Source organism: Elephantulus edwardii, unplaced genomic scaffold, assembly GCF_000299155.1.
Source record: "Elephantulus edwardii isolate Elephantulus edwardi_28Jun2011 unplaced genomic scaffold, EleEdw1.0 scaffold00017, whole genome shotgun sequence".
NCBI classification, from domain to species: Eukaryota; Metazoa; Chordata; class Mammalia; order Macroscelidea; family Macroscelididae; genus Elephantulus; species Elephantulus edwardii.
In genome coordinates, this window is record NW_006399767.1 from 8,611,214 (window position 1) to 8,632,753 (window position 21,540).

The 21,540-nt window shown below is 39.6% G+C and overlaps 1 protein-coding gene across 1 annotated transcript in view; it reads right to left on the reverse strand.

Moving 5' to 3' along the window:
* The window catches only part of MEP1A (meprin A, alpha (PABA peptide hydrolase)), a 40,203-nt gene that overhangs the window by 3,075 nt on the left and 15,588 nt on the right, over positions 1-21,540 (reverse strand). Inside the window, exons 4-11 of the mRNA XM_006882127.1 lie at positions 16,353-16,470; positions 14,045-14,220; positions 10,782-11,003; positions 9,347-9,496; positions 6,222-6,437; positions 4,885-5,358; positions 3,613-3,786; positions 47-347 (exon numbers count right to left, since the gene is read on the reverse strand). Of these exons, the coding sequence (XP_006882189.1) occupies positions 47-347; positions 3,613-3,786; positions 4,885-5,358; positions 6,222-6,437; positions 9,347-9,496; positions 10,782-11,003; positions 14,045-14,220; positions 16,353-16,470 (1,831 nt within the window). The remainder of the gene's footprint in view (positions 1-46; positions 348-3,612; positions 3,787-4,884; positions 5,359-6,221; positions 6,438-9,346; positions 9,497-10,781; positions 11,004-14,044; positions 14,221-16,352; positions 16,471-21,540) is intronic.

Here is a 21,540-nt window from a genome sequence, read left to right on the forward strand (position 1 = left end):
ATGCATGTTGACCCACCATGTGCCTACCCCCAGCCACAGAACCTACCTGCAGCTCGCCCGCCCCTTCACATTCACACAGATGCCCTCGTTTTGACAAGGGTTCGGGTCACATGGGTCTCTGAAGTACTGTGGCTGGTTGTGGGAGTCCACGAGACCCGAGTTTTCCACAGACCTCTTCTGTCGACTGGGCTGCCCCTGACTCAGGCTGCTAGGTGGGACTTCTTGTAACAAGGGCTTTTGTGCATCCTTCTCTGTGACCCCCTGTTTCTGATTGTGGAGCGTAAGGCCTTGGGGGCTCAGCCTTGTGCTTTTAATAGGAACTTCAGTCTTGTTCAGGTGAGTGATATCTACAAGACATGGACAAAGGGACAAGAAGAAGAACGAGGATTAATAAATGTAATTAGGTTGAGAATTTCACAATGCTTCATTATGTTCACATTGAGCCTGTACTTAGAATAAGATGTTCTTATTCAAACAGAACAAGTGGATACTGCATGTTCAGAATTTAAAACAGTGTGTCAGAATTGTATTCTTTTTCTGGAGGGGTCAAATGCTATAATGGCTGCCCATGGTGGACAGTGTTTGGTGGAGCTCCAAGTTTCAGACAGGTTTGGAAGCAGGAATGACATCCGCTTCCTAAACCACATGCCTCTGGAAACTCTGTCAACTTGGAGAAATGATGATACTTATGGAAAAGTTTCAAGCCTTTTGTTCACAGGGTTGCTATGAGTCGTCCTCGACTCAATGGCAATCAACAACAACAACAACTCAATTTGTATGCTGAGAAAATAATGCAAGAACCTGAACTACATAAAGAAGAATAAGCATCAAGGTTGGAGGAAGCCTTATTAACAGACAACAGTATGCACATGCTACAACATTGCTTGCTGAAAGTAAAGACGACTTGAAGCATTTACTGAAGAACAAAGGCTACAAACTATATTTTAGGGCATTATGTTTATCGTAGGAGTACGCAATGAGGGTTGCAGAGTGGATTATATTTGGGGTTGGGGTGGGATTGGGGAAGGTGTGGGGGGAATTGTGTACCAATGAGGTAGTTTTTCTTTTGCTTTTCAGGGAGAGGAGCAAACAGGGGGTGGGGGGGTGGCTGTGAGGAGGAGAGGGAGGAGAGAAGGGTGCAATAAACAGATAAGTATATTCGAAAATCTCTGTAGATGTTCATTGAAATGAAAAATAAATAAATTAAAATATTTTTAAAAACCCTTTAAATATGCATTAAAAATCAGCATTAAAAAAAACCAAAATCTTTGTTACTGAATCTATATAATAAGCTTACATCATGATAAAATCCTCAGAATAAGCAACATTATGATATATGAAAAAAACACAACATTGAAGTTGTCAAGCATTTCATCTTTCTTGAGGTGTAATCAACACCCATGAAGATAAAAAGTTAAAACTGTTACTTTGACCAGATGCGCCTGGCTCAAACCATGATATTTTCAATTATCTCATATGCATTCAAAAGCTGAGGCCTTCAAATTATGGTTGATGGCAAAGTATATTGAATATACCATGCATTTAAAAAAAAAACAAACAACCAAAAACGGCAAACACGAAACAATTAAAACAAATCTATCCTGGAAAAAGTACAAGCAGAATTCTCCTTTTAGGTGAGAATAGTAAGGCTTCATTTCATGTATATGGTTATGTTCTTGAGAGGAACCAGTCCCTGGAGAAGGACATCATGCTTGGAAAAATACAGGGTCAGCAAAAAAGAGGGAGACACAGTAAGTTCAACAATAGGCTCAAGCATAACAACAATTTTGAGCAGCATGGAAGAACAGGCAGGGTTTTGGTCTGTTGTACACAGGATCCCTCTAAGACTCAAGGACACCTAACAAAGTCAACAATTAACTTCCACTTCTAGAAAGAGTCTTCTGGAGCTCTCTGTCTCTTATGGGCATCCCCTTGAATGGCATGGAAGAGTAGAATTGAGTCCAGCTGGACTTTATAACGCCAACTACTTTTAGTTTTAAAATAGTTAAGTAATATTTTTATTTAATTTGCATAAAGAAGCATACAGCTAGCATGGATGGACTTGGCGAAACAAAATTGAAATCAGCAAACTTTCATATTTGACAAAATAACAAAAGTGATGGCACTAAAATTTTATTTTACCCCAAGAATAGTTAAAGATGCAAATCATGGAGCAAGGGCACAAAATGTGGTTGTCTTACACTTTTTTAAACCTGTTGCTGTTGTTAGATGCCACTGAGTCTACTACAACTTACAGTGACCCTGTGAACAACAGAGCTGAACTTTGCCCTTTTCTGTGCTGGCCTCACGAATACGCTTGAACCCATTGTTGCAGTCACTGTGTCAATAAATCTTCTTTAGAGTCTTCCTCTTATTCTCTGACCCCCCACCTTTCCCAGCATGATGTCTTTTTCCAAGGACTGGCCCCTCCCAACAATATGCCCCAAGTATGTGGGGACAAGTTTCACCATTTTTGCTTCTAAGGAGCACCCTGGATGTAAGACAGATTTGTTTGTCCTTTTGACGATACATGGGATATTCCATACTCTTCTCCAACACCACAGTTGATGACTTCTTCTGTCATCTCCTCTAAAAAACCCCTACCATCTTGCATGAGTTGCTTAAAAACTGGAATATACCCTAAAGAAACCATAACCACTGCCCAACAGATATACGCACACCCATGTTTATTGTGGCTTTGTTCACAATAGCAAAGAGTTGGAAATGACCTAAGTGCCCATCAACAAACAAATGGATAGAGAAGCTGTGGTATATTCACACAATGGAATACGATGCTGCATTGAAAAACAAGGAACTTATGAAATAGTATTCAAAATGGGGGACCTTGGAGGACACTGAGTAAAATATCTCTCAGTCACAAAAGGACAAATATTACATAGGGCCACTGTTGTAAAACAGGACTGACATCAGGGTTGAGGGAAGACTGAGAAAGAGGGGATAAATAATGTATACTGCATTCAAACAGGTGAGGGAAAGAACTGTTTTATTGTCATGACAGGAGTCCAGAATCAAGGCTGCACAGTGGAGTGAACTTGGGGGAGGGGGACATTGTATAATAATGGAAGAATTTATCTTTTACTTTTCAAAGAGAAGATCGAATGGGGGGAGGGGTCAGCAGGGAGAAAGGTGCAACAACGACAAATGGAAACCCTAAGTCTCTGTAAACTTTCATTAAAATTAATAAAAAAATTTTTAAAAAACCCCAAAACCCAAAACCTAGTGCAACATCAGTAGAAAACCTAGAGCATAGGATTATCCCTACTGCACTGAAACAGATGAGGGAGTGAATAATTTAAAAGCGATGTATGATAGGGTATTATGGTTATCACAAGAGTCCACAATTAAGGTTACATAGTGGAATGTACTTGGGGCGGCGGGAGGAGTGTGGGGGGGATTGTGTTCCAGGGAGGGAGTGTTTCTTTTACTTTTGAAAGAGAGGAGCAAACTGGGGGTGGGGGAGACCTGGGCGGGGAGAGAAGTGCAGCAATGAATGAATAGAAATCCAAAATCTCTGTAAATGCTCATTAAAATTATTTTTAAAATAATAACAAAGCTTAAGAAGAAAAAAAAAAAGAAGATCAGCACAAGTACCTTCAAAGTCCACTAAAAGGATGAGGTCATCATTTTTAAGGAAGCTCCTCCTTCTCAGCATCTGGTGGGAGATGGCACTGCCCCAACCCCAGTCGATGCTCCTAAAACAATTACAGTTCGAGTCGTAGGATCCAACCACAGATGGTCTCTCCCAGATGACAGAGCCGTTTAGTGCTGCAATGTGAGATGGAATAGAAAGACCTTGTAAAATTCATGCTACATTGCTATGCTTCATTTCCATTTTGTCTTAATTGAGTATGGTTTTATTCATCAGAAAAATGATGCTAAAAAATAAAAGTGCTTCCCTTTCCAAAAGAACTAAATCTGGGGACGAGAGAGAGGAAAAAATCACAGTTGTGAATGGTCAGCTGTGCATTCAAGTGACTCCCTCAGTAAAGAGGGAAGGCCAGCTGTTGGCTTTTTGCTTCTAAAACTTAAAATGCTTTCTTTTAAAAAATGACTTTTCTTACTCCTTCAGTGATCAAAGTTTATTTCACAGACATATTGACATTTAATAATATTTTAGGGATCAGTGCATTCATTCTGTGCAGAGCATTTTCTAAACCATGATTTCAATCTGTCTTTTCAATTAGGCAAAGCTCAATGAACAGCCTGATGGGTTTCTGTTCTATGTGGCCAACATAGTATCTGAAGGAGCTCTGATGGCACAGTGTATTAAATGTTGGGCTGCTAACTGAAAGGGCAGTAGTTTGAGTCCACCAGCTGTCCTGTGGGAGAAAGATGATGCAGTCTGCTCCCACAGAGATTTAAAGCCTCAGAAACCCTCTGGGCTAGTTCTCTTATTTCTTATAGGGTTGCTCTTAGCCACAGCGGGCTCCATAGTTGTGATTAACATAGAGTTTAGACATCACAAGCTCTCAGTAGATGCTTGATCCATGAGTTCAGAAAAGAGAAGAAAGCCAACAAGGCTTTGAGAGCTTTGATAATTCAACATGATTCTGTTATTGGCATATCCAAGGAGAACAGGTGGGAGAAATGTTACTTTCTCATGTTATCATGTGCTATTGTGTCAGAACCCACTCATGATTCTCCAGTGGGTTTTCAGAGGCTTCAAATCACATGGGAGGAAATTGCCTTTCTCCTGAGGAGCAGCTAGTGAATTCGAACCACTTGTGTCTGGTTTGGCAGCACAACTCCTTACCACTAGGCCTCCCTTTAATTTCTCTTATACAGATAAGTATCACATCTTCTGGTCCTTCTGGGCTCGGGGTGGTGGTGGTGGTAGATATTAATTATGCTGGAAATACCTACCTGTAGATGTCTGGGATGTGGAGGTAGTGAACACCATGCTGGAAGACATCCTGTTCCTAGCATCAGGCTCCTGGTCCAGCATTGTCATTATGACCTGTCTGTTTATAACGGGCCACTCCAGGACAGCATCATTCTCCCCACTGCACAAATGAAAAGCAATTCCTGTGTACTCAGAGCTACTGGAGCTTAGTCTGCCATGAGGATATAAAGTCAATCCAAAGCCATATCCCTCGGAGTTATAGAAGCGAGGGCTCAAGAGTCTGTCTCCTTGAACTGTGCTCTGGAGGACCTGGGAGAAGTTCCTAATTGTCCAAACCCCTGTGGGGCATGGCGTTTCTGTCAGAGTGATGTCGTCCAGGAAAATGCCTCCATTTGAGTTCTGGGGGTCACCTTTCGTGCCCTGGAAAAGGTAGCGGAACTTCTTTTCCTCTCTGAGCGTCACGTGAGCAATTTTCCAATTTTGATCAGCATCTCCTGAGGACAAATCAAGAACGAGGCTGGTGACAACTGTGGCTGACATTTATCGAGCACTTGTGGTAGACTGTTGAGTACTTGACACATATTATCTCGTTTCATCCTTAAAAGACCCCTATGAAGGAGGAATGCTTTTAAACCAATTAACTTCTCCAGGGCCACAGATTTAGTGAGGGAGAGAGCAACAACTTATCATTTGTGATTTATTTTTAAATTTACATTCAATCTTTAATTATGAATATCCCAGCTAATACTTAGCTCCCTACATTGTGGGTGCTTGGGTGCTAGGTATTTTGGGAGAGACAAGTTTCATCTCTATTTTTTTTCAGAATAGCAAAGGGATCATCTGAAGGGGGGATCTGATTCCAGTTTAAAAAAAAAGTGTGTGTGTTTATGTGTACATATACATTTCGCATGCCAGTGTTTTGCATATAAGTTTACATGTAAGTGCATTGATGGATGTAGACATATGTTTGTTTTCTAACTACATCTATGTGTGGAGCTCTAGTGGTGGGTTGGCAGGGAGCTGTGAGGATAACTCAAAGGAGGCGCCTCTCTGGTGGTTCAAAGCCACCAGCAGGTCTGTGGGACAGTGTTGAACAATCTCCCTTTGTGAAATGTATAGAATCTGAAAAACATCTGGAGGGTCAACCACGAGTCAGTTCTCACACAACAGCAGTGAGGTGAAGATTTATATCTAAAGACGTAGAACAAAAAGAGAAAGAAGGGAAATGTGGAAGAGCAGAAGAGGAGGGAGTAGGATGAAAGGAGCAACGATGCAGAAAGTAAGGAAGAGGGGTTGAGGAAGCAGGCGTCTGCTAGCAGATTGCAGGATAAGCAGTCCTGTGTGGATAGCTAAGTACCTTGGAAGGTCTTCACCTTGACCAGCTTGCGAACGTTGCCTGTGCTGTCATCTCTTTTGACCCAGATGACGAGTCTATCTGAAGGGCTTCCTGTCATTTTGTAGAAAAACTGCAAGCACTGTTGTGTCCTCTTTGGGTAAAGAATCCGAGACTCCAGTAGAGCGGCCTCTTCTGCTGACCCTGAGCTGGTGTTGAAATGCATGAAGTAGCCGGCGCCTGTGGAGAGAGAATCCTGATGTCTATGGCTGGCTTCCTGCTGCCCCAGGGGCTGTTCTGCCAGGTTAGGTGAACTAGAGAACAGTCATTAGCCAAACCATAGAACTAGCTCTTCAGGTTACCCCTGAAAAAAAGGGGGGGGGCATTTGTCTGTTGTTATTTTTTGTCTCTATGGACAGATTGACTGATACTGTCGTTCTGTTGTCTCTTGGATTGCCTTTGCTCCAAATTTGGGAAATCTACACCTCTGACTTAAGGGAATATAGCCTTCACATCAAGGCTGAGTCAAGTTAATGTGTGGGAACTTTCCTCCTTGACTTCATTGTATAAATTAAAATTTCATTCCAAGAGAAAAATCATTGATCATGAAAAGGAGTGCTGGTGGCAAAGAAGGTTAAGTTGCCAAAGGAAAGGTCAGAAGTTCAAACACACTAACTAGCTGCATCGTGGGAGAAATATGGAAGATGAGGCAATTGACTCCTGTTAAGATTTACTGCCTAGGAAAATTGATAGAGGGTTACCATAAGTCAGAATTGACTCAAAGGCAATGGGGTTTCTCACTTTGATCTGGAAGCCCTAATTAGAAAGTGAAAGTCAACTAATTCCTGTTTGAGATTCAGAGAACCTGCCCCAACTAGCAATGAACCTCATTACTCTGGACTTCAAGTGGAAAAGTGGTTCAATTCCAAGCAATTTGAACCTTCAACTCATACTCTTACATAGATAATACCAATACAATCCAACGCAAAGAGAACAGGCCTAGTCAATACCATGTTACGGAAGAAGTAAAAAACTTCATAAAATTAACCTGACAAAGCTTCTCGATATTTCTTCTGATCTGTGATCCTTATTTTCTTCCTACGGTGCATGCTCCCAGTAGTTTCCTAACATACAAATATCACCCTTCTGTTTATAAAAAAAAATTATATATGTTTAGCTCACTGGAGATCTTGGGTTCTGAGTAATAATGGAAAGTTATAGAAAATATCAGGCTTGGATTTCTGTTTTGACACTTGAGATAATTTGGCTGACATCTCACCTGTTCTAGACACTTCTACCCTTTGATAAGGCTGGAGGAAGAATGACATTGGTTTATAATTGCTGAGATCTCTTTGATGACCAGGTAGCAGGAGGACACGCTGGGTTCCTTCAGAGAAGGAAGCCTAACCTACCGTCAGACAAGCATGGACTAGAAAACCTCACAAGTAGCAAGCAACAAATGCTGGTGAGGTTGTGGAGAAACTGGAACCCTGATTCACTGTTGGTGGGAGTGTAAAATGGTGCAACCCCTGTGGAAAGCAGTATGGTGCTTTCTCAAAAAGTTGCAAATAGAGATACCATTTGACCCAGCAGTTCCACTACTGGGTATATACCCTGAAGAGACCATAGCTGACATCCAAGCAGATATATGCACTCCCATGTTTATTGCAGCTTTGTTCACAATAGCAAGGAGTTGGAAACAACCTAAGTGCCCATCAACAAACGAATGGCTAGAGAAGCTGTGGCATATTCGCACAATGGAATACTATGCTGCATTAAAAAACAAGGAACTCATGCAATATTATTCAAAATGGTTGACTCTGGAGAACATCATGCTGAGTGAAATATCCCAGTCACAAAAGGACAAATATTACATGATGCCACTGTTGTAGAATGGGACTAACCTCAGGGTTGGGGAGAGACTGAATAAGATGTGTTCAATAATGTATACTGCACTGAAACAGAGGAGGGAGAAAACTGTGTTAAAGAGATATGTGACTAGGTATTTCTGTCATCACAGGAGTCTAGAGCGAGGGCTACACGGTGGAGGGGACCTGGGGGAGGGTTTGTAAAACAATGAAAGAATCTTTTCTTTTACTTTTCCATAATTTTTGACTCATGTACTTATAACTTGTTAGTCACATTTGTGTCTTCTAGGTTGCAACCCCCCCATGATACATCTTCAGGGATATGAACATGTAAGGCTAAGCACAATTAATAACAGTGCATTTAAATTCCAAAATCAATCTCCATAATAGTCTATGTGTTTCCTACTGCCAAAGGGGCCCTTTAGAGTAGTGAGAGAAGATCTTCACCCTGAAACCCACAGCGTCCCTTTTCAGCAGGAAGTAGCTAAGAGAATACACCATCCCCTTTTCCTTATGAATCAGGGTGAAGTCTCTCTCAGGGAGGAGTGATAGGGAATGGCAAAGGACACACCGACAAAGGAGATTAATCAGAACTGACTTTGACAAGTACTGTGGTAACTAGACAATTAAAACAGACATTCGGATGGCGGGGAAGAAGAACAAACTGGGGAGGAGGGTAGAGAGAATGGTGCAGTAATGAAGGAATGAAAACCCCAAATCCCTGTAAATGTTCATTAAAACTAATAAAATTTAATTTAAAAAAAAAAAAGATGCCACCGGAAGTCCTTCAGGATCTGGTGTGAAAAACAGTGTATGTGAACTTTGTTAGTATACCAGTATAAAATAAAAATTGTATGTGTGTGTGTGTGTGTGTGTGTGTGTGTGTGTGTGTGTGTGTGTGTAAAGGTACTATTACTAAAGTTAATTTAGCCAGATTTTTCTTATTTTTTTAATGTAGTTATTGGGGGGACCCTTACATTTTAATTACACCTGTAATTAGAGGATACTTCCCTAGAGACATTATCTTCTTTACAAAAATCTTATCAACCAAGTGTCCAAGTCAATTTTGTTATTACGTAAATATAAATGCATTTTTCCTTGACATGCACAGATACAGATTCTTTTTACTGCAGTAATAATGAAGATAGAAGAAATGTCCTTTGTCCTTGGTCCAATTCCCAATCTTGATATTCAAATTAAGGTAGAGTGTGCTAACAACTATTATCTAGTTCAATGGAGTGAAGCCCCTCAAAATGTTTCATTATTTCCTCCTTCACCAACCTGTGCAGCGTCCCACCAAGGTGTGATCCCCTTGTCCCAGCCGAGTACTGTCCTGGTGATTCCAGTCAGCATCGTCTCTCGTACCCTGAATCATGCCACAGATGTTTGCCTTCTCAAAGGCACAGTGGTCCAAAAGTGTGTGAGTTGTGGCTGCAAAGGATAGTTTTAATCACCTGGTTAAAATGGAAGTCATATCATTCCACACAGATTATGAAATATGTTTTGCTTTCTTGGGTTTTATTCCAAATAAAAATCCTACTTGTCCACAATAAGATTTTAGACCTTGACAACATAAACACAGTTTTCTCCATCTCATAAAATCCAGTGATTTTTAAAAAGCACTGTGTTTTGCTATCTAAATGCAAAATATGGGCTCCTTTGAGTCAATAGCAGGGTATCATTAGCATTGGGCATCATACTTTGTAAATCTTCCATACAGACTTGTTGAACCAAACTAATTATTATCTCTGAAGACTAGTGGAGTTATTCAGAAAGTCCCCATCCCAGGAAACACACTTGATCACTTGAGGAATAGGTAACCAAGATTCAATAATTTGAAGGACACAAGATACTCTCAAATGTATCACCATTTATTTGGACTATTTTGATCTTATTGATAAATCCTTCCAAAAGCTAAAGAGGTAAGAGAGTAACAACAGAAACAGCTCCTTGCATATGTCCAACAATTTCCTTTATCAAAAAAAGAAACTTAATTCCATATGACCCAGCTATTCCACTGCTTGGAGTATACCCTGAGAAAATGAGAACTGAGGCTCAAACGGAGTCTTAAGTACCAATATTCATAGCAACATTATTCACTATTACAAGAACATGGAAACAGCCTAGATGTCCAAACACAATCGAATGGATTGAGAAATTACATTCATACAAGGGAATATTACATAGCACACAGAAGCAATGATTTTGTTAATTATCACTTAACTTGAGAGGGACTGGAGAACATTATGCTGAGTGAACTAACTCAGTCCCACAAGGATATATATAAAACCATTATTGTAGAATGAGTATGAGGTTCTAAGGGGGAGTGGGAGGGTGGAAGCAGAGGGATGAGGATGTGTGCATGGGGGGCGATTAACCATGGGGTTATACAATTTGATGGGTGGGAGGTGATTAAAATTGGAAGAATCTGGCCTGAAAAATAATGTATTCCAATTTTGTAAATAAACTAGTATAATAATTAAAAATTACTTCATAACTGATTTCCATAACTATCTTGTGAAGTAGATATTATGATAGGGGTTTGTTGGGTTTTTTCCTATTCTAAAGATAGAACAGTTTGATTAGTTGGAGAAAAGTAGTTCTTTTATCTAGAACATGGGAATGAAAAGAGGATAAAAAGAAGGTAAAATACATTTATAAAGTCAAAGGAATGTCTGCTGGGGCTGGTTGATCTGGTCTACTCAGGAATACTCACTGCAGTTATACATTCGGTTCAGCCTTTTTAAATCAATGTCGCTGAAATCCAGGCGTTGTCCAATGATGGGATTAAACTCGGGGATTTTGGCTGTGATGGTAGGGGCACTCGCATTCTTGTTGAATGAGAAAGGTTCATAGTGCATCAAAGACTCATAATCATAGGGTGTGTTGAGGTCTGTGATGAAGTTGTCGTCGTAGGTGTTAAAGTTGTGCTGGTAACCTGTATGGGTGAGAATTCAAAGCCCCTGCTCAGCCACATTATTTTCTTCACCTTTTACCAAGTGCTCAAAGACTGAAAAACAAACAAAAGCCTAAATAATACTGCATTGTAGAGTTAAATGTATGCCTGTGTAGGCACTGATGGTGCTGTAGTTGATGCATTTGGCTGCTTACTCAAAGGCTGATGGTTCAAACCCACCAGTAACTCCATGGGAGAAAGATCAGGCTGTTTTCTCTCATAAAGATTTACAGCAAAGGAAGAAACTCTAAGGGGCCATCCTATACTGTCTGTCCTACACGGTCTCTATGAGTCAAAATTGACTCAGTGATAGTGGATTTGGGTTTGGGGCATATGAGTGTGTACGTGTGTGTGTGTGTGTTGTTGTTGTTGTTGTTGTGTGCTTTTGAGTTGGGACCAACCCATAGCTGACCCTCCAGTGGGTTTTCAGAGGCAGTAAATTGTTTGAAAGGAGATTGTCAATTTTTCTCCCTTGGGGCAGCTGGTAAATTTAAACCATGTGCCTTCAGGATTGTAGCATAGTTTCCTGCAAAGGAAAATCACTCTGGAGGAGACTAGTCACATTAGAGCAGCTGGTGGATTTCAACTGTCCACCTTTTGGTTGGCAGCACAACTTCCACCAGTTGTTGTTGTTAGGTTCCATCAACTCAAGTACAAATCACAGTGACCCTATACATAACAAATATGAACCCTGTCCTATCCTATGCCATCCTCATAATTTCTAACGTACTCGAGCCAATTGCAGCAGTCACTGTGTCAATCCATCTGGTTGACGGTCTTCTCCTTTTACGCCAAAAATCTGCCAGAGGGTCAGCTATGGGTTGGTTCCAACTTAATGGTACACAACAACAACAACTATCAAGAGAGGGAGGTCTGGTGGCCTCGTGGTAATACACTGTACTCCAATCCCAAAGGCTCACGGTTAGAATCCACCAGTTGCTCCACAGAAGGATGGAAATTCTTTTCCCATGTAATTTACTGCTTCTGAAAACCCACTGAAAGGTCAGCTTTGAGTCAGTTCTGGATCAATAGCAAACTACTATATATTGAAGTGTTACACATTGTGCCACTAACTGAAAGATCAGCAGTCTAAATCCACCAGCCATTCTGAGAGAAATATGGGCAGTCCCACTAGATTTACAAACCCTGATGAAGAGTCTATGAGTCAGAACTGGCTTACCAACTGTGGGTTTAATTGTCTATCCACTGGGATCATGCCAGCTCCTGGTAGTTTATGAAACAGATGTAGTCCTGCCCTCAATAACTCAAAAATGAGAGACTTGAAATCACTCTTGTACCAAGTGGTGATTATCATTTTTCTTAAGGTCAGATACTAAGGATTTCTTTTATTCTGGTTTTTTTACTTGGTAGGGCATAGGATTCTCTGTTGCAATTATTCACTTCTGCCATTATGTTACAAATAATACATGAATGAATAAGTATCTCTGTGTTCCAATACAACTGTATTTACAAAAACAGTTGTCTTTGGACTCTGAACTGTGCTTGTAGTTTGCCAATCCCATCTAACCATCAGAAGGTGAGATTTTTCTCAATGCAAGGGAAAAGATTCATATGCTAGAAATGTTTTAAAAAGACTGGACTTAGGGAGAGTAATATATTTCCAGTGCAGTATCTTCTGTGGTCAAACAGTATGATTATCACCAACTGAAAATAACTAAATTCAGCGTAAAAATAAAGTACAATAAAATTCTTATCCTGATAAAAATATTGTCTTGATTATAATATTATTGGCCTTAGTGTGTCCTTTAAGAACAATTCTCCAGTTATTACAGGCAACTTAGATATTTACAATTGTATCTGATAAGAATGAAGAAAAGAGTTGAGCAAATGGGGACTGGACAACCTGTGTTCAAAGCAGGGATGGTCAAATCTGCAAATTACTTCACTTTAAAAGAAGGACCTACAAGTCTCATGTGAAACCTCTACCTAGATCAAAAAGCTATTGTGCTTTTTGTAAATAGCAAAAAGCTATTGTGAACAAAGGAACACTCTAGTTTTAAATTAAAGGCATGTATCTGGGTTTTACCCTTTTTATACTTATACTTCTAGCAGAAGTCAGAAAGTCATGCCCCCAAGCTAAAAGTGGGTGACTCTAATCCGCAGCCCTCAGGCCTGCCTTTAATTGTTTTTGGTGGAACATTCTTCTAGGTCTTATAGCCCTGGTGTGTCTACTTGCCATACAGAGGTAACTTGTGGTTGCTGTGAAGCTGAATACTGTGACACTGATGTGTCAAATGTGTTAATAGTTAGCCATGGTGGACAGTGTTTGGTGGAGCTCCCCAATGAAAACAAGCTTGGAAGCAGGAGTGGCATCCATTTCCATAATAGCTTGTCTCTGGAAACCCTATGAACCTGGATAAAGGACAAAAGTTTTACAGGTGTCCAGGACTTTCACTCATAGGGTTGCTATGAGTTTCCTACTACTCAACAGCACTTAACAAAAACAACATTACTTAATCTATATGCTGAAAAAAGTATTCAAGAAGCTGGCCTCTCTGAAGAAGAATGTGGCATCAGGATTGAAGGAAGACTCAATAAACTTTGGTATGCAGATAACACAACTCTGCTTCTTGCTAAAAGTGAGGAGGATTTGAAACACTTGCAGCAGAAGGTCAAAGACTGCAGCTTGCAATATGAATTTCATCTCAACATAAAAAAAAAACCCAAAAAAAAACCCCAAACAAAAATTCTTTCCTCTGGACCAATAAACAACATCATAATTAATATGGAGGAAAGATTGAAGCTGTCAACAACTTTATCTTAACTTAGGTCCACAATCAATATACTTGGTACCAGCCAAAGCCCAGATCACACAAATTTGGCTATTCCACAGTTGGCCTTCAAACTCATGGTCATTCAATTGGAACTGACTCTGGGTTAACTTTGGTTTAACAGCGCAGCTCTCTCTACATACTTATGCCACCAGAGCCCCCTTGAGTCACTTTTAGCAAGTGATAAAGGTAATAGCAGATTCCACCCAATTAAGATGGGGTCATACTCACCTGGAATAATTTCATCCCACCAGATGTTTACATAATCATCTCGGTCAGTCCTTGACTGCTCGTGGTAAAATCCCAAAGCATGCAGGATTTCATGTTGAATGATGGCCTTATAGTCACATCGTTCACCAATGGACAGATTCTGACCCACGTGTTGGTCACCAACCTCTGACCAGCACCTTTAAAGATGAGAAGAGAGACAATGTGTCCCAGAGAATTAAGTTCAAAAAAATGGATGTCATTTGAAGGATTTCAGAACATAAGCTAAGTTTAACTTTTTAAAATAATACATTAATCAAGAACATTCTAACAGGCTGGTGCTTCAATAATAGGACAATGGTTAAATAAGGAACATTCCTTAGAGGGAAATTTGCATAGGTGTTAAAAGCAACGATTCATTATAAAAGTGGGGCACTGGAGGAAAAGTAACTTTAATAATAGATTTATTGATCTTGTTACCATCAATTCAAGTATGAGCCATGTGTGACCCTATGAACAACAAATCTAAACCCTGTCTTATGCTGTGCTGTCCTCATCATGTCTGACATGGTCAAAGCCATTGCTTTCACTTTTTGTCAGTCCATTTCCTTGAGGGTCTTCTTCCCTTTTGATAACCTTGCCAAGCATGATGCCTCTTTCTAAGGAATAGCACCTCCTAACAACATACCCAAGGTACACAGGACCAAGCTTCACCATCCTTCTCCTCAAGGAACACTCTACATTAAGGTAAAAATTCACATTCTTACTTACCATCACGTACAACAGGATGCTCTCAAGAATTAAAATGGAGAAGGTTTCCTAAATTAGTGAAGGGTTTCAAGCAAAGGAGACCCACACTTTTATGAGAAATCAAGCTACTCAGGAAATATCTCCATCTACTCCCATCAAGTAGATTCCAACTCCTGGCTACCACACGAAGGATTTCCAAAGCTGTAACTCTTTATAAGAAAAGACATTCTCTTTTCTCCATTGAGCAATCTTTCAGTCAATAGTCCATGTTATATACAACACCTACTGAAGTTGCCTAAGGAAATATCTAAAAACCCTGATTTCCTCATATTTTTCTTCCCCCCCCCCAAATTTGGTCTTCTCTCTGGAACTCTATTTTTCAACTCTCTTCAGCTTAGTCTGAAAAGAGTAGCACTGCTAGCAAAACACGTGATGTGTCTCTTTGATGGTTTCAATCCAACATCAGGGCCTAGATAGACAGATGGGAGATCTCTTCCTATTGTGATTTACAGCCTCAGAAACTCACTGGAGGGTCAACTATGAGTCTGTTGCCACTGGATGCACTGAGGTGATGACTTAGTAAACTCAGAATCCTTTAGAATCATCTACTTACTGGACCTCAGTTGTAGAATGGTGATCTACAACCAATGTTGAACATAGTAAGAAATGTGTTGGTAGTCTTTTTATTTGTTTATTTAAACAATGTTACTTAAATGCCACAACAGTGAAAAAATTAATGGAGCTCTGTTGGCCTAGTGGATAGAAAGTTATGCTACCAAGCCAATGGTGGAAGATTTTAATCTGCAGACCTCAGGCCTGGTTTTAATTGTTTTTCTGTCAAACATTCTTCTACATAGTATAGCACTGGTCTGACCACCTGCTGTACAGAGGTAACTCATGGTTGCTGTGAAGCCGAACGTTGTGACATTGATGTGTCCAATGTGATAATGGTTACCCATGGTGGATAGTGTTTGGTGGAGCTTCCCGATTAAAACAAGCTTGGAAGCAGGAATGGCATCCACTTCTGAAATAGTTTGTTTCCAGAAACTCTATGAACTTGGAGAAATGATGAAACAGCAATGAGAGAGATTTATATGACATATTTAGAAAAGACACATTCATAAAAACCAAAGTGTTTACAAGGATGGAGGAAAGCAAAAGAGAATCATTCCTTAAGGAATGCTGCTCTTATGTTTTGGGTGATGGAAAAATTAAAAATCAATAGTGGTCATGATTACACAATATAAATGTAATTAATGTCACTAAATTATATATATAAAAATGTTAAAACGCCAAATTTTTTATTATATGCATACTTACCACAATATAAAATAGTACTTTACTTTAAAACCGAGCCTTAGTCTAAAACTTAAAATAAACCTCCCTGAAGCCCAGAGGTATCTAAATTATTATTCTTATTACAACATACCAGAACTGTTTCATAATTTAAAAATTCATAATGGAATATTTAGTGTTTAGTTTCTTTCCGATTTCTTTTGTTAGATTTTGGAAAAGATGTATACATTTTCATAAACCAAAACGTTACATGCACCAGTTTTACACTGTAAAATTTCATACTGACCCATCAAACTTCTGAAATATGATATATGACTTCTCGCCTTCATAAGGCTTGAAATCCACACAGGACTTGAGGCGGAACATTTCAAAGGCATAGAGAATGGCTCCTTTAGCATTCAGCTCTGTAGAAATCAATAAAAATTATCAATGAGAATTCTTTTGATCTTGGATAGTAGATATAATTTATAACTTAGAGGAAACCATGACACTGCATGAAATCCATACAGGCTTATAATATATATTTGGTAGTAAATATATTTGCAATCTAAAATGGCAAAATTAATTGCAGGTAAAATAATATTAACTGCAATTTTAAATGCACAGTGTAGACAAAAAACACAGCGTAAAAAATAAGAATACATGCAGGTGTTTTTGGCTAGCTAAAATAATAAAATACATTCTCTAGGTTTTCTCTGGTGGGTTAGCCTGTAACCAGCTAGGTACTAAAATGGGTTACAAAGATGGTTCCAGCCTAGCCGTGGCTCCATCACAGAACGATGGGCAGTCTCCTCCTCCGTGTGTGTGTGTGTGTGTGTGTGTGTGAGAGAGAGAGAGAGAGAGAGAGAACTTCTCCTTTTTTTTTCCCCGAGAGCAGAATGTGAGTACATACCTCAGAAGAGCCACAATGAAGAGAAGAAAATAGAGGGATTGGCAAGTTGTTGTGGACTTTAGATGCAAACACAATGTGTCTTGGAAAGAAGCAGAGAATCAGTGAGAATGGAGCTTTTCATTCCTGCCTAAAAACTTATCCTATCTTCCTGGATAAAAAGCACAGACTTTAAGGGAAGTTTGTGGGGTCTGAAAGTATAAGAAGTGTATGTGACATTATGTTTTGCTTTTCCGTAAGATTCTTGGAGAGATATTAAATCTAGACAACCAGCATTGCAGGTAGTCATGGAAAAGACTTTTATAATACAAGCTTGGCATCAGAAAAGCAGCAGCAGAAGAATGAACCCAAAGGGGCAGGAACAGCATATGCCCAGCAGTGATCTGTGTGGACCAATGACCAGAGATAAACTACCCTTCCTGTTACCTGGTATGCACACACCTTGGCATTGCGTGAGATAAGAATGGGGCAGGAGGAAAGATACCACAGAGAAACTAAGATAATCTTTTACTTTATAGTTTGTCTTCGTATGCTTTTTGTGTGTGTGTTTGCTTTTAAAGTTGCATCAGCTCATTGAAGGCAACTGAAGAATTAAGCTCATTATTGTTACATGCTGTTGAGTTAGAACCAACCCATAGCTGACCCTCCAGCAGGTTTTCAGAGGCAGTTTATCCTGACGGGAGGAGATTGCCCGTTCTTCTCCCATGGAGCAGCTGGTGGATTCAAATCATGTGATTTTGGGATTGCAATACATCTTCTTACCACTAGGCCACTAGAGCCCCTTTAAAAATTAAGCTAAGTTGTATAAAATGGAACGGTATTTATTGTACATCTGAAGGAATCCATTCTTTCAAAGAGCTTGTAATTCTTGGCAGTTTATCAGGTGTTTATCTTATTTTTTATCTGATTCTTCTTTTTTATTTAATAAACAACCAAGTTGTAGATTCCATAGTTCAAATGTCATAAGATTATATAAGAGCTGTTCAGTGAAACAGAAATTGAAATCATCCCAAAACTAATTGTGAAAAGTACACAAGTAACAAAAAAAAGCAAACGTTTAAACTACTGAGGGGTTTATTACCTACTCTCAGTGTTGCTTAGAATATTACCAAGACACTCTTTAGATAAGTGGATGTCATATAAATATTGACATCCGTCGTTCCTGTATGCCTTTGAGTCAGAGCTAACCTTTCCACTGGGTTTTCAGAACTTGTAAATAGCATGGGATATAACTGTCCATCATTCTCCCACAAAGCAGCTGGCAGATTGGAACTTCACACTTTGGGTTAGCAGCACAATTCCTTAGTCACTTGGCCCCCACAGCTCCCTTCACAATCACTGTGGTGTGGTTGTTAAGTGCCATCAAGTCATGGATGACTCATAAGGTCCCAAGAATGAAAAACCTGAACACTTGTATAACTTTCGTCCTTTCTCCAGGTTCACAGAGTTTCCAGAGAGGCAAGCTATTTCAGAAGTGGATGCCACTCCTGCTTCCAAGCTTGTTTTAATTGGGGAGCTCCACCAAACACTGTCCACTATAGGTAATCATTATCGCATTTGACACATTAGTGTCACAGTGTTCAGCCTCACAGCAAACACGAGTTACTTCTGTACAGCAAATGGACAGACCAGTGCTATACCACTTAGAAGAATGTTTAACCAAAAGCAATTAAGATGGCTAAGATTAAAAAGCTGGAAACACCAACATTAGTGGCTACATGAGCAAATTACCTAGTTACAAATCCAAACCTGTATTCCCAGAGATTTGCATAAAAATGATCACAGCAGCTTTCCTATAATAGCCCCACACTGGAAATAGCCCAATGTCTACCAACAGGAAAATGAATAAACAAGTCAAAGTATACATGCAATGAGATTAATGGAATGGTAATACAAACAGAATCCACACGTATCCATCTGATCCCAACTCACAATGGCCCTTTTGCCCATGGGGTTTCCGATGCTGTAAATCTTTCCAAAAACAGACTGTCTCGTTATTCTCCCCTGGAGCCACTAAGGGTTCAGACTGAAGAAAAATAATAACCAGTAGTTTGCTCTGGTGGCCTAGTGGTAAGAAGCTGCATTACCAGCCTGAAGGTTTGCAGTTCAAATCCATCAGCTGCTCAAACGGAGAAAGATGGCCAATCTCCTGCCAAATGATTTATTGCCTTAAAAAACAAAACAAAACAAAACAAAAAAACCAACTGAATGGTCAGCTCTAGGCCATTTCCAATTCAATGGCACATAACAACCATAACATTTTATGTTCTGTAGCTAGTTCAGTTATATTACAGTTTCCAGTAATTAACACTTTGTTAGTGATTTAATGTAAACTTCTACTGAGAAGGAGGATAAGAATGTTCTGTACTATCTATTATGCTAATATCAGGATTATCCCACATAGAATCCCATACCCAGGACTTTGTTCCTGTATCCTACATATTGAACACTTGATGGGAGAGAGATGAGGAAATCTCCAATTAAGAAAGAGCCTTCATTGTTGCTGATTTGCTCTACTAGCTAGTTTCTTACTTTTTAACCTTTTCCCCTTTGTATTATTTATAGAGTTCATATTAAAAGCCTCTATCTTCCCTGAAACTTGGATGTCTTTTTAAAATTCAGTCACTCCAGGTGAAAAGCCATACCCATATTTCAGGGTAACAAATTTACCAACCTTTTGGTTAACCATGGAATTCCAATACTAGGAGGTAAAAAAAACAACAAAAAATACACCAAAAACAAAAACAAAAACAACAAATTTTCAATTTACAGTAACATGGGTGAACTTCAGAAACATTAAACCAAAGAAAGCAAACACAGTCATGCATATTATTCAATGTTGGTTTTAGATGCCGTTGAGTCAAGTACAACTCATAGTGACCCCATGAACAGCCATTGTGACCCCTGCCCTGTCCTGTGCCATCCTCATCATCTCTGAGACACTAGGACTCATTGCTGAAGTCACAGTGTCAATCCATCTCGTTGGGGGGGTCTTCCTCTCCTTTGCTGACCCTTTTTTTTTTCAAGCATGATGTCCCTTTCAAAAGAATAGCCTCGCCTAGCTACCTGTCCAAAGTATGAAAGTATGGTCATCCTTCTCTCCACAGGGCACTCTGGTTGCATTCCTTCCAGGACATATATTTTGTCTTTTTAGTAATACATGGGATATTCAATGGTAGTGGGTAAAAATGGTAAATGCACCTATGTCGTTCTTGTTGTTGAGTATTGTTGAATTGGAATTGACCCATAGCTAGCCCTTCAGTGGGTTTTTAGAGACAGTTAATCACACGGGAGGAGAATGCTCATCCTTCTCCCATGGAGAATAAAATGTTATAGGAAAGAACCACTGTTACGATCATGTTCCAATAAATATTAGTACTTTTAAAATTGTTCAAATGTTCTGGAAAACATTTGGAGAAACTCAGTCTGATAGTCCAACCAACAATGAAGGATAACAGCATTTGATTGTATCTAGGTCTTTTTTGGGAAAGAGATAATAGGCAACACGGTTAGAATTGATGAAAATTATATAAGCTTCTCATGGCCTAGTGGCAAGAATCTGAACTGCAATCCTGAAGGTATACAGTTCAAATCTGTCAACTGCTCCATGGGAGAAGTATGGGCAATTTCCTCCCAGGTGATTAACTGCCTCTGAAAACCCTGAAGGAAGCTTTGGGTGGGTTCTGACTTGATAATACACAACAACAAAAACAATAACAATCTACAAATATCTCCTGATACTCATCTGACAGTCTAACAACATTGAGCGTCCTTATCCTGACTTTCCCTCTTCGATAGCTCCTATGTCTGTCCAGTGGTCTTTTTTTTTTTAATTATTATTTTGTGTGCGTGTACCATCAAATCAGATCTGACTGGTACAGGAGGATATTGCGCCTCCTTCTCCGGCAGAGCATCTGGTGGATTCGAACCGTGTTCCTCTGGGATTGCAGTGCAGCTTCTTGCCACTAGGCCACCAGAGCTCCCCTATGTCCAGTGGTCTTGATGTTATTGTAGTGACATGACTGCTCAACTCTCAGTCAACAGGTGGAGATCAGCCAGCAGCCACTGGTGACTTCTATTGTTTGTTTTCATTAATGATTATTTATGCCAATGAGTAAAATGTAATTTATCCCATTCTTTGTCTTGTGAGAAAAGGGAAGTAATTATTATACTTAGGAACATGAACATGTGATAGAAGTAAAAGCATTTCCATTTTACAAAATATGGCATATTATAGCAAAAAAGGAAAGAAACTAATTTGCTGAAAATAGTATCTTCATATCTCAAAGAAGTCTAGTGGCAAAGTCAGTATGGACTGGTGCCTCTAATCCAAAGACCACTCACTCCTTTCTGGCAGTTCAAATCCAACAACTACTCCTCAGGAGAAAAATAGGCAATCTTTTCCTGGGCAATTTACAGCCCTGAATACCGACTGGAGAATCAGCTGAGTTGGTTGTAACTGGACAACAATGAGTATGAATAGAAATTTTGAGTCAGATCTCTGGTAAAACATCTTCATATTTATCTGAAATTAAAATTAGAAAATTAAAAGATGTATTGTGATGGGAAGGTCTGCTGTTAGGGA